The 14193-nt window shown below is 36.4% G+C and overlaps 1 protein-coding gene across 3 annotated transcripts in view; it reads left to right on the forward strand.

Annotated features, from left to right (window-relative positions):
- SKIC3 (SKI3 subunit of superkiller complex) overlaps window positions 1-14193 on the forward strand; it is a 93422-nt gene that overhangs the window by 45384 nt on the left and 33845 nt on the right. For all 3 annotated transcript variants that reach the window (XM_053586416.1, XM_053586425.1, XM_053586422.1), the window contains exons 25-32: window positions 140-208; window positions 1361-1435; window positions 2046-2187; window positions 5401-5494; window positions 7983-8060; window positions 8604-8728; window positions 9534-9657; window positions 13472-13693. In XM_053586416.1, coding sequence (XP_053442391.1) covers window positions 140-208; window positions 1361-1435; window positions 2046-2187; window positions 5401-5494; window positions 7983-8060; window positions 8604-8728; window positions 9534-9657; window positions 13472-13693 — 929 coding nt within the window. The remainder of the gene's footprint in view (window positions 1-139; window positions 209-1360; window positions 1436-2045; window positions 2188-5400; window positions 5495-7982; window positions 8061-8603; window positions 8729-9533; window positions 9658-13471; window positions 13694-14193) is intronic.

Here is a 14193-nt window from a genome sequence, read left to right on the forward strand (position 1 = left end):
TAAGCAGTGAAGTTTTAGGTTCATATGCATTTCTGGTAATAGGTTTGATTTTTCTTTCTAACTTTGTGCTTTTTAACATAAGCAATTTAATATTAATATTTTAAAATGACTTATGATATTTTTTGCCTATTTTTCCTAGCTTGCTCATGAAGCTTTCAAAATGGCTCAATCCCTTGACCCATCTTACTTAATGTGCTGGATTGGACAAGTAAGATTATAACATATAGTTATTAATGGACCTATTGATATGAACAGCCTATTAGTATAAACTCATATAAAACCAGGTGACATTGAGGGCTTACTTTGTGCCAGTCGCTGTGCTTAGCTCTTTGTGTACATTATTTTAGTTAATCATCACCAGTCTTCATTAGGTGTAGAAATTGAAGTTCAGAGTTCCCAGGTAGTGTGCCTAAGCTCACACAGCTTATGATAATTAAACTTTGAGTTTGAGGGCCTTTGAACACCATCAGTCTGACCTTATTAGGCCTAAAAAATCACCCAGAATTCTGGGTGTTTAACTCACATTTGCGAAGAAAACACACATTTACATAAGTCATGTTTATTCATTTTCCATAAAGTCTTCATATTTGATTGCCACTTGTTGCGTGTTCCCTCCCTCTCCAAGTTTAGATTTTTGCATTGCTAAATAGAAATCACGATACCTGGTTACTAATCTCAGCTTGTCATTGATTGATTCTTTTACCTTAATATATCACTTCTCTGGATTTTAATTTTAAGGGGAGTATTGTTCTAAGTGATCTACAGCACCTTTCTAGTTATGAAATTCTAATGAATAAGTAAGTGATCATTTGTTTTGGTTCAGAGAAGAAGAACATCACCCTTATCAGAAAATCATTCATCAGAGTTTAGATGTCTTTTATTGTACTTTGACTCTTGGTTCTAATTCTAGTTTATTAGCATATCAACAGAGATGGAAAGGCAGACTTGTTCCTACTCACTGTAGTCGCATCTGGGAGCAGTGGCATTTCTGTGCTAACCTCTATGTCACTTGTCACATGCAGGGAGCCTGATAATTTGCATTTCTAACTTCTCTCGAGTGATGAATAGTAAGGCCGGTTCAGAGACCTCACTCTGACTACCACTGCTCTAGGTCAGTAGATCTTAGAGGATTATCAAAAACCTAAGTTATTATTTTTAAAGTATTTTTATTTTAAAAAATTTATTTCAAGAGATAACTAATAGATTTAATTAAATCAGTAACAGTAGATGTGAAACTTAAAGTAACTTTGCTTTTAAGCACAGCCAGTAAACTTTTAGGTCCTCCAGTTTCATTATCATCATCATCATCATCATTATTTTCTTTGAAACACACGGAGGACCTCTTTCATTCCTTTTCCAGGCTCTTATTGCAGAGACAGTTGGAAGTTATGACACCATGGATCTCTTCAGGCACACTACAGAACTCAGTATGCATGTAAGAATTTGAACATTCTTCTCGAGGATTCGTTAATAAATGAATGAAGGTTATCCTTCTAAAGGAAATGAGTAGATAGTGTCATAAGATGTTAGTGACAGCAGTCGTCTCTATTCTTTCTTAGAAACAAGTAAATGATCTTTAATTAAAGAACTTGTACTTTTCATTTTATTACAGCTTTTAAGAACTGATGAAGAAATGACACTGTGGTTTGATAGATACAGTAGCAGTTGTGTAGAATAGAAACTAAGACTCTAGGGAGAAAACAGTCAAGAAATAAGGACTAGACTTGGTTGACATTTCCAGATTATTTATGAAATGTTTTAGAATTTTGTTTTTGTAGTTTGATCTATGGGAGTGGTGCTGAGGAGAAAAAAACAACCCATTAGATGGGACCTTGTTTTCTGCATTTTATCCTGTTTGGTTCTTCTTCTGAGTATTGGATCAATATTGTGTTTTGTCATAGTGAGCCTTCACTTAAAGGCATCTAACAGTTGACTTAAAGAAGACTAAGATGTGATAATTACTCTATTGCCCTGCTTTATTTCCTAATGTTTATTGGCATGTTTATTCCCCTATGTCCACTTGTTAACTTTGGCTTTTTTTAAAGACTGAGGGAGCAATAGGTTATGCATATTGGGTCTGCACAACACTGCAAGATAAAAGCAACAGAGAAACAGAGCTGTACAAGTACAACATCCTCCAGATGAACGCTATTCCAGCAGGACAAGTTGTTTTGAGTAAATATGTAGGTAAGGTACCTGTTATATAATGGCAAGATACTTGAATAACTATTGAAGTAGTTTAAAGAATTTTTGAAACTAATTCATTCCAAATTAAATATTAGTGTTCTTTAACACAGTGAATTTGCCATTTTTTCCCCAATGGCCAACCAGTCTACTTTCTGATCTTAAGTAAGGTCTTTTGAAGAGTGATGAAAATTGCTTATTAACTAATAATTCAAGATAAAAGTGATTTCCAGCCAGGCACAGTGGTTCATATGTATAATCCCAGCACTTTGAGAGGTTAAGACAGGAGTACTTCTTGAGGCCAGGAGTTCAAGACCAGTCTGGGCAAGACAGCAAGAGCATGTCTCTACAAAAAAATAAAAAAATTAGCCAGGCATGGGGGTGTGTGTCTGTAGTCCCAACCTCTTGGGAGACTGAGGTGATGGGATTGCTTGAGCCCAGGAGTCAAACTATGATCACACCTCTGCACTCCATCCTGGGCAACAGAGTAAGTGAGATCCTGTTTCTAAAAAAAAAAAAAAAAATTAGTTTTAAGAAACAAAGGATACAAGTTATTTTCTTATTATAATGGAATATGTTTTAGAGCCTGTTGGGCTTGCGTTGCTACTGTTCTAGCTGCACTGTTTACTTTCTCAGCAGTGTTAGTCCCAGTACTCTACTTCATTTAGCTCTGTTCATTCCTTAGAAAATGAAGAGTATACCAAATGAAGAGGATGTCAAGTTATGAAAATTAAATGAGCCTATTAAGCCTGCCTATTAAGTTTGAGAACTCAACCTAGAAAAAGTGCTACATACTTCATTGCTAAATATCACTACAGTCACCTCTGCACCTTCAAAATATCCCCTTGGGAAGCTGTGCACCAATGCCACTGCTTACTCTACCCTTCAAAGCAATTTGGGAAGTTTCTGGAATGACCATCAGGGCTATTGTCACGTAATACACAACAACAATGGCGAACACTACTCAGCAACATGTTGACAGGAACACAGCTGTGACACTGACGTACCAAGGCAATGACACTTCACTGAACTGTGTGTACAGTGCTGCCAGGGTAAGCGCACAGTGGCAAGTTGGCAAACTTAATTGTTAAGCCTCATATGATGACAGCTCTGATGATCATTCCAGAAAAGGAGTTCCAAAATTGCTTTGGGGTGTGGACTAGGCCCTGTCATTGGTGCATGACTTCCCAAGGAGAGCACTTCAAAGGGGACCGCAGTGATGCTCAGCAGTGAGGTGTGCAGCACTTTAGCATGAGTTTGTGAACTTAATTGTCAGCCAAACCCAATGCCTTTAGCCTCCCCCTTTACCACCTGATTGCTTTTTCAAGATATTGGGAAAAATCTTTAGGTTTAGGAAATTTACAGAATCATGAAATTTTATTAGCCATCTATTACAATAACTCTCTGTCTTCCTTAATAAAACTATGATTGGGTTTTAATCAGTGGTCCACCACTTAGCCAAGTTTGAAACCTTGGGCATACCACCACATTGGATTTTAGTTTTCTCATCTATAATATAAGAAAGCAAGTATCTATTGCTGAATAGTGCCTGGCACGCTCTGGATGCTCAGGAAACGTCATTTCATTAGACTTTGGCAAAACTCTAATGAAGAGGCAAGGAGTTGAAGCTGGAATACTGGTAACAGTAAATGTTGCCAGTTGAGTAATATAAAGAACGAGATAAACTATAAAAAATAGGAGGAAAAAATGCCTTATCATAGATACTGGAGGGATTGTCATGCTCTTCATCAGTTTAGCCTGGGGCACTGCAGTAGAAGACAAATAATTTGCAAATATCAGTGCTTTGGGAAATCAGTATATTATGCAGTATGTCAAAATTTATGAGTCTAATAAATTCCTAAAGTTGAGGAAGTATATTTTCAGAAATTATATTGATGGTTTTCTAGATAAGCACAGTGGCTCGTACCTGTAATCCCAGCACTTGGGAAGCCAAGGTGGGAGGATTTCTTGAAGCTAGCAGTTGGAAAACAGCCTAAGACAACAAAACAAACAGACAAAAAAAAAAATTAGCCAGACCTGGTCATGAAAGCCTATGATCCCACCTACTGGAGAAGCTATGGCAAGAGGATTGCTTGACCCCAGGCATTCAAGGCTTCAGTCTGTTACTGTGCCAGTGCATTCTAGCCTGGGTGACAGTGAGACACCCTCTCAAAGAAACCCAAAATTTATTGATTTTTTTTTTAATAGAATGGGTACCATTTGTAAAGGATTTATTTATATAAAGAGGTAAATTTTCAGCTTTCTGAAAAATTCAGATGCCTACATTAAGCAACAAAGAAATTAATCTTCCTTTAATAATTAAGTATAGCTGAGTTTCTAACTCTATGGTAAAGCCAGACCTATATACTCATTTAACAAATTTAACTCTATGTGCTTGAAGAGAGACAGAATGCAGACCGTCCCTAGCCTGCCCCGCGGGCTGGCTGTCTTGTGGGAGTGTGACAGGTGAAGCCGCAGGTCTCCAAGGACTCATTCTGACGCAGTGTTTGTGACCCTTTCATTAAGAATAACTTTGACTATGTAATTTTTACCTTACGCTTTGACATTAGAACCTAACACTCACATAAGATATGACTAAACTGTACTTTGTTAAATAATTTCAGAAATTTGAAGGTTTAACTTTCCTATATTAAGGAAGCTTCCTATATTAACTTTCCTTTTAAGTAGATTAGATCAGAGGTATTTCTTTCTCCACTATACCTTAGTAGATACATGTTGGTTTTTGACATTAAAATTCCAAAGTACTGCATTGAAAATATCCAAATTATCTTTTGTTTTTTGTGTTTAATACGGACTTACTTTTTTTTTTAAACACATAGAGATTAGAAAAGTACTACCAAGAGAAATTGTTACTGAATTTAATCACAGGAAAGCCTAAGTGATAAGCCCAAGAACTGAATTTCCCTACAAATCTCATAGTTTTAATGTGAACTTCAAGTTATTATACATTTGGGAATAAAAGTGTTTAACTCCATAATAACTAGAAACCATATATAACTATTAAATATTATTCAGTAATTTTAAAGAGTTATGAAACAATTACTGGCATATTCAAGATAGAGTCAGCCCAGTATTCTTAACAATGTTCGTGATCTTGGGAGGTAATCTGGTATTTAAGACATTGGAAATGAAACTAGTATTTTAGGAGTACTACCAGGATGCATATCTAAAGTAAAGATATTTCTGAATTTCCAGAAAGGATTCAGAATTATGCTCCAGCTTTCACCATGTTGGGCTACTTAAATGAACATCTACAACTGAGGAAGGAAGCAGCAGATGCTTACCACAGGTGACTGTGTTTAATTGCAATGCAGTTGTTGTGTATGAGCCTTTTTAAATTTAGTCTCATTCTCATAAAGAAGGTACTGAATAAATGTTCTGATTCCTTTCTTGTATATTATTATTACATTTTAGAAGGTGAAAACTTTAGATTATATTTTGGTTTCTGTTGCTTATCCTGAGGTTGAGGGTGTGGAGAAATTGAGAGAGAGAAATTCAGAGAAAAGAAGAAACAAAACAGGGTGGCACCTGTGGCTCAGTGAGTAGGACACCGGCCCCATATACTGAGGGTGGCGGGTTCAAACCTGGCCCAGGCCAAACTGCAACAAAAAAAATACCCGGGAGTTGTGGCAGGTGCCTGTAGTCCCAGCTACTCAGGAGGCTGAGGCAAGAGAATCCCCTAAGCCTAAGAGCTGGAGGTTGCTGTGAGCTGTGATGTTACAGCACTCTACCCAGGGTGACAAAGTGAGACTCGGTCAAAAAAAAAAAAAAAAAGAAACAAAACAAAAAAGTTCTCTGATTTTGTTTTAGAAAAATCTGTCCCTTAAGAACTTGTCTAGCTTGATAAGATGTGAACATGTGTTCAGAGAAAAAATGAGAACATTGTGGTGTATTTCTTTGAATCATATTACTAGCTACTATATATTCACCCTGATTTCATCCAGGGAATTTGTGCCACATGGCGTCCTTATCACTGCCACTTTAGCCACGAATTAATACAGCTATAGGCCCTATTGTCACAGAGCTTATGTTCTGCTGGCAAAAGACACATGATAAACTAATACAGCTATAGGCCCTATTGTCACAGAGCTTATGTTCTGCTGGCAAAAGACACATGATAAACTAATAAACTAAACTGATAGAAATTAACTAAGAACAAAAAATTGAAGTAGGGTAAAGGGTCAGTGAATGCAGGGACAGGGAGTGTTGTTCAGGTTGGTGTACAAGGGGAAGGTCTTCTAAGAAGACAGTCAAGGCCTGACCTGCTGAGCTGAGGCTACAAGCCGTTTGTTTATTTGGGCAGAAGGACCTGCAAGAGCAGATGCTGCAAAAGTAGCATGGACTGAGCATGTTTCCAGGGCTGGGGAACCTGCCACCTTGAGGAACTTGTGACCTCCTGGCCCTTAGGTGTGGCCTTTTGACTGAATCCAAATTTTATGTAACAAATCCTTTTATTAAAGGGGGTATAGCAGAGAAAGATGAAGCTTTTCTTACCTCCTGTGGTGCTTAAAAAGGAGTGATCTTGAAATCGGAAGGCTGCACCCCTAAGAGGCATGTTATTGCCCTAAGTAAATATTTGGAAGAAGCCTTGTCAGCTGAAAAATAATTGAGGTGTCCCAAATGATTTGCCATATCCTTGTATGAATCTGTCTGTAGTTCAAAGGAGTAATCACTAGATGGTACTGGAGGCTGTATAATCAAGAAGTTATTTTTCCAGGTGTATGTGGAAGGAAGTTTATGAAAAACTACTTTTTTTCTTTCGATGTCAGTAAATACACCAGTAAACTGTATAAATATGATAGAATGCAACAGTGAGCAGGATTTTTAAATAGGGAAAACCAGGCAGTAGGGTGCTTGCTATCTTTGTGCACATTGTTATGGTTGTAGATGTTGTGTGTTGAACATGGTGACACTCAGGCTTACAATGGCAACTCCATGAAGTCACTCGGATGTGTCCTGCTCTGTTTTGAGTGGTCACCACTGCTGTTTTCTGTTGTAACAAATATTTGAGGCTTGAATCAAAAAGTTAGGTATAAATATAAGCAGGGGTACAGTTTTTAATTTCTATAATATTGTCTTTTAGGCTTCTCTAGAAAATTTTTGTTTTTCATGTAATATCAGGGGTATAAAAATCCTATTGTAGGTATTTTTCTCTGGTGAATTCTCTTTAACTAGAAAAGAAGATAAAAAACAAAAATCCTACTCAATGTCCAGCTCCTGTCAGTTGTTAAAGACATTTCCCTACTTGCCTACAGGCAACTGAGCATGAGAAGGGAATACAGGTTGGCAGTAGGTTAGTATATTTATTCTAAGCTTTTAGGGATTTCTGATGACTAGTTCCCTTCCCTCCACGCATTATTCTTGAAATACTTTTCTGTTTGCACAGGCAACGGCACAGAAACACACTTGATTTCCTGGCTTCCTAACTCAACCTACTAGTTTATATGTATTGTCAATGTTTGCTATATTTCTAAACTTAGAACTGTGACATAGTCGTTTCCCATATTTAGATTTTTAGAATATTTAGAAGTCAAATATTATAAACAATTATTACTAGGGGGTCATTTTCATGTTATTTTCCTGACAATCTAAAACCTAAGTATATGTAAGTACTTTTATGGTACCAACTTAATAAAATATGAATAAGCTATTTGAACTAGCCTTAAAGAATTAGTAGAATTAAATAAAGAGAACAAAAATCTATAGATTCAGCTACTGAGGAAGGGTAAAAATGTTATTGCACATAGATAAACTAAAATACTTTGTTCTTTTTAAAGGGCAATTTTGCTGGTACAGACTTCAGAAGACCAAGATATGTACAATGTTACATTAAGCAATTATGGCAGATTGTTGTGGTAAGTATATTTTTTCCCATTTATTCTGTCAATCTCTTAGCTTTTTTTGATGAAAGCTATAGGATTGGTGAAGTGATGACCAGTTTCCGGAATATCTGACAAAGAGTATTTGTTCCTTTTAGTTTTGATGTTTTGTCAATACTGTAGAAGAAAACATATAATAAGTAATAAAATATAAGGAAAAATATAAGGAATAATTTAATGAGAAGTCATCACTCAAATGTAGGATCTTAACATTCACTTAGTTTGCTTCAGTTTCTTTATAAAGTTACAGATAAAGAATTGAAGTTGAAGTCCCCTTCTCTAGTTCCATTATTTTCTCCCCAAAAATAATCACATTTTTGAAGATAGTGTTTATTTAAATAAATACTTTTTTCTGCAGCTTTAATACTAGTAGATTATAGCTTACTGAATTGCCTCCATAAAAAAGGAAAGTGCAGGTAAGGTTATTAAGAGAGCTTAGTGTAATTATATCTCTGTATTTTGATGAGACAAGCCAAAATTACTTCTGATATTAAAAATAAGTTGTGTTTTGTTTCTTAGTTCTATTGGTGAATATGATAAAGCTATCGAGGCCTTTAAGTCAACGCCCCTTAAAGAGTTAGACGACATCACAGGTTTTGCATTGGCTTTATTTATGAAGGGACTGTATAAGGAGAGCAGTGAAGGTAAGTGTATTAATTGAAGCTGAAGAATACATCTTACTTTTCTAGAGTTGAATAGAGCTTAATGATGGTGAACTTACTAGCAGAAAGATGTAATATTGAGATGCCGTGGGGTTTGCAGTGTTTATTAAAATCTGACTAGGAGTCAGAAGCGATGCTAGGCCATTTATGGTAGTGTTGTGAGCCGAGTATTGTATAGATGAGGAAACTGAGGCCAAAGGTCACTTACAGCAGATATACGAGTTAGCATTTGAACGAAGGTGTTTACTATTCTGCACTGCTTAAATGTCAGTTTCTGATAAATAAATGAAGACCTCAGTCATTGATAATAATAAATAGATTTTGATTTCTCCAAAATGGCAAATGAATACAATTTTACGTATATGGGCTTATCCCATGTATTTGCTGCTCATTTAAGTATCTACTGCTTGATGGAGTTGCTTGGTCTGCATGTACAAATTTTGATAATATCTTAGCAGCTACAGGCTTCCACTAAAGGCCTAATCTTCCTCTTAAAGATAGTCACCTAAACCTCTCTATAGATTCTGAAGGTAGAAATTGAGGATTATCACATAATAGTCCTAATAATATCCCCAGATCTGTTCATCATGGAACAGATAAACCAAGTTAGAATCTTACAGATTTTTATTGTCTTCTTAAAAACAAGAGAATAAGCTGATACAATTTTAGTTAGACTTTACTAAAAAATAGGATTGGGAAAGGAAAAATCCTACATTTGTCAATCAGAATTGCTTATATATATTTTGTTTGTTTCTTTTTTTTCGTTCTTTTCAATTCTACCTAACAGTCTATGAGAGAGCCTTGTCTATTGTTGAATCAGAGCAAGACAAAGCCCATGTCTTGACAGCTCTGGCAATAACAGAATTTAAACAAGGAAAAATGGATGTAGCCAAGACATTGCTATTTAAATGGTATGTACAGTTAACATCAGCACTTAACATGACCAGATACTTAAATATTTGGGTTGATATTTAGAGCAATGTAAAACAAAGTTCTTAGTGTCTTAGGAATTTGGGGGTGAACAAAAGTGATTAGACCTGGTTCTGAATTGACAGTCACAGCTAGAGCTAGTGGTGTAATTCTTAGCTCTGGATCCATCCAGCCTTTCAAAGCATCCTATTCTCTGTTGTGTATTATATACTTTTTTAAAAAGAGTGACTGATTACCTGATCAGTAGGATCTTAAAATTTTTTTTTTTTTTTTTTTGTGGAGACAGAGTCTCACTTTATGGCCCTCGGTAGAGTGCTGTGGCATCACACAGCTCACAGCAACCTCCAACTCCTGGGCTTAGGCGATTCTCCTGCCTCAGCCTCCCGAGTAGCTGGGACTACAGGCGCCCACCACAACGCCCGGCTATTTTTTGGTTGCAGTTTGGCCGGGGCTGGGTTTGAACCCGCCACCCTCGGCATATGGGGCTGGCGCCCTGCTCACTGAGTCACAGGCGCTGCCCAGGATCTTAAAATTTTAATGAAGGCAGTTGTAACTGGCTTGTTTTCTGGCCTTTTGGACTTTGAGAGAGAGATTTTCCTCTTTCTTTTTCAAGTTAATCTAGTTAAAAGTTCATTTAAAGGTGAGTCATTTTTTTAAAATTTCTAAAAGTCATTTTTAAAAAGTTTCAATTTTTTTAAAGTTTCAATTTATGAATTGAACTTATGGCTATTTCTATGTTTTTGGAATACGTTAGTGAAATAACAGACTGTGATATTTGTTGGTTTTTTTCTTTTTTGTTTTTTTGACTTCTTGACCTTTTCAAAAGAAAGTTAACCTTCCTTCCTTCAGAAGCAGTAGATTATTAATATATGTTATTGGATAATGGTCCTCAGTGAGGGTCTTTTGGCATTTTGAATGGTCTGAATCCTCATGCTACAGAAGTCTCCTGTTGTAGGGAGCTTGCCTTCCTGCTCTTCACCCATTAAGTGGTAATAGCACTCCTTAGTCACTGCAACAGCCAGAAAACTGTCTCCAAACCCGCCTTATCCCCAGAGGCGGGAGGGAGGTGATGAGATGGTCTGGTTGAGAACCATGCTGTAGGATAGGCTTTGCATTTATGTATTGATGGTGAGACTTTTGTCCTGTCCCTCATTAATAACATCATTTCCTCATATCATAAAGAAGTAGTTCTTTCTTTTCTTTGCTGTTTAGGGAAAACCAGTCAATTTAAAAGAAAATCCTCTAACATTGTAAGGATTATAGCCTTGTAGTGTGTATCTGTGGCTATATACAATACCCAACTTTGCAAGTATCTTGGTGATAAGAATTATACATGCTAATGATTACTGCAATCATTAGCAAAAGTATCTTCACATTTCATTAAGGGCAAAAGCAATTCCACATTAGATACAATTAGATTAGTAATTGGCTACGACTTAAACCGTAACCAAAATCAGTTTGAGCATTGGTGGAATTGGGAAAAAAAATAACAAAATATAATCTTTTCTTCCCCTTTCTCCTATGTGAAGAAAAGCCTTTGCTGTCTTGTTTTATGTTATTGAATCCAGGGCCAGGTATTTTTCCTAATCTATGTCTTTTTCTTTCTTTTTGATTCTCTGCATATCATTGCCCAAACTTAACACTCCATCTGCTTCCATTCTCTACCCTTTGGATTCTTTTCTTTGAGTTTCTTTCTATGAAAAGTTCACTGTTCCCTCTTCTTTATTGATCTTGTTTGTCATTCATATACCGAGAACTGAGCAGTGTCCTAGACATTTATTTAAGGGGACTAGGAGTAAGTTTGTGATATAAGGAGGGAAAACCTGATTGCCAAGCTTACAGACTTTATGATAGCAAATAACCATATATAAAATCCCAGAACATGGTGGAAGATAGCATGTGGGTGCTGTGTCCTCAGGACGTGCTTGCTTGATATTGGAAGGTGGTCATAATAATTTATATTGTGTATATTAGCAAGTATTGTAGTGGACAGCTTTTTACCTTTTGAGCCAAGGCACAAATTAGAATTTTTTTTTATCAATATTGGAATTTATAGTTTACTATTTGCTTTTTTTTTGCTTTTTTAGATAGAAATGACACCATCTAACTGTCTTCCATATTTGCACTCCTATATCTATTGACTCTTTTTATTTTTATTTTTTCAATTTTTATTTATTTTTTTGAGACAGAGTCTCACTGTGTCGCCCTTGGTAGAGTCACTACAGTGCCGTGGCGTTCGAGATCACAGCAACCTCAAATTCTTGGGCTTAAGCGATTCTCTTGGCTCAGCCTCCCAAGTAACTGGGACTACAGGTGCCCACCACAACACCCAGCTATTTTTCTGTTACACTTGTTGTAGAGCAGGCCTAGGCCAGGCTCAAACGTGCCATCCTCCTTGTATGTGGCCGGAGCTCTTATCACTGAGCTATGGGCGCCAAGCCTATTAACTCTTAAAAAGAGAGTTCCTATGAATACTTCAAGCTGTTCATTCCAGAGCTGTGTATGAAAATTGATGTTTCCATTCCTGTTTGTCAAAATTAAGTGCAAAACTTTTAATTCCCCTCTTCCAAAAATAGTTCAAAGATATGGTGGTAGGTATTATAAACATTTTTATAATATTATAGTTTTTATTATAGTGATAATTTTATAATATAAACATTTCTGTTATATTTAATGATAGCAGGATTAAATAAATGTTGGTAAAAAAAGAAATTCTAATTTGTGCCTTGTCTTAAAAGGAAAAAAACCTATCTACTACAATACTTACTAAAGACCTATGTTTTAAAAGTTTTTAAAAGTTCCTTTGTTTTATTACACTATAAAAATTATAATTATTAGAAGTATTAATCTTATAGAAAGATAAGCTTTTCTTCATTTAAATTGACAAGGATTCCTAAACATTATTGACTTTTAATAAGGCTAAATCAGATTTCATAATTAAAAGAGAAAAAAATTCTAGCATTTTTCAAAAGGCCAGTGTAAATATTCAAAACTTGTAATTTATAAAAATACTCAAGGGTAAATAGTTTGTATTTATTATAGAAAATGCTAGGTTTATTACCACAGAGAAATAAGACAAAGCTTTATCAGAATGATAAAAATCAGATCTTACCTTGAAGAGATTTTTTTCGTTGTTATTCATACATTCTAGGGTTCTATTGAAGCTCAATGTCTTAGCAAAATTGTTCTCATTATTTACCTAGAATTGAGAGCCAAAGAAACTGATTTATATAGTTTCTAAAGCTTAGTTACCATGACCGAAACAGAAATTAGGCTGTTGCTTTGTGAGAGGCCATTGATATTTAACTGCTTCAGAGGATCAGGGAAATTGCTGTCTCTAAACACCAAGGAATTTGTTTCTACATTAATATTTTTTCTTTTCCTTTTTTAGAAACAGAGTCTCACTCTGTCACCCAGGCTGGAGTGCAGTGGTACAGTCATCGCTCACTGTAATTTCAAATTCCCAGGCTCAAACTATCCTCCCACTTCAGCCTCCGGAGCTGGGGTACAGGCATGTGCCACTATGCCTGGCTTATTTTTTTAATTTTTTAATTTTCTCCAGACTGGTCTTGAACACCTGGCTTCAAGTGATCCTCTTACCTCAACCTCCCAAAGTGCTAGAATGAGAAGCATGAGCTACTACCTGGACTATTTCTATATTAATCTTAAAGCTAGGTTAGCTTGGTGAATCCTTAAGTAAATTGCTAAATTGTACTAAATATTAAATGTTTTGATAGTGACAAATAAATACTACTGTAGTCACAACTAATAGGTGATTTGTGAATGTAATTACAGCTCTATCTTAAAAGAACCAACCGCAGAAAGCCTTCAAGCCCTGTGTACATTAGGGTTGGCAATGCATGATGTTACACTGTCAAAAGCAGCACTTAACGAGTTACTGAAGCACGTCAGATACAAAGAGCTTGATTATCAGCGGTGCCTTCTTACCTCCGCAATTTATGCACTCCAAGGCCGCAGCATGGCTGTGCAGAGACAGATGTCGAAAGCTGTCCACAGGTAAATTCTGTTTTGTGAGCTCAGGGCCCAGTTATACCTTACATGGCTGTGTTTGACCTTTGGGCTTGACTAAGCTATAAGATGGAGTAAGTATATATTTTTGGAAACTGAAGTCTGGTTTTGTGAAATTTTTTATAGAACCAGGAGACTATGTTATTTTACCTGTGTGGATTTTTCTTTTCTTTTCTTTTTTTTTTTTTTTTTTTTGAGACAGAGTCCACTTTACCGTCCTCGGTAGAGTGCCATGATGTCACAGGACCCACAGCAACCTCCAGCTCTTGGGCTTAGGCGGTTCTGTTGCCTCAGCCTCCTGAGCAGCTGGAAATACAGACTCCTGCCACAACGCCCAGCTATTTTTTTGTTGTGGTTTGGCCAGGACTGGGTTTGAAACTGCCACCCTTGGTAGATGGGACTGGTGCCCTACTCACTGAGCCACAGGCATCGCCCTGGATTTTTCTTTTAATTCACTCGACATATTTGGCCTCTAATCAAGTTAAAGC

The sequence above is a fragment of the Nycticebus coucang genome, chromosome 1 (assembly GCF_027406575.1).
Source record: "Nycticebus coucang isolate mNycCou1 chromosome 1, mNycCou1.pri, whole genome shotgun sequence".
NCBI lineage: Eukaryota > Metazoa > Chordata > Mammalia > Primates > Lorisidae > Nycticebus > Nycticebus coucang.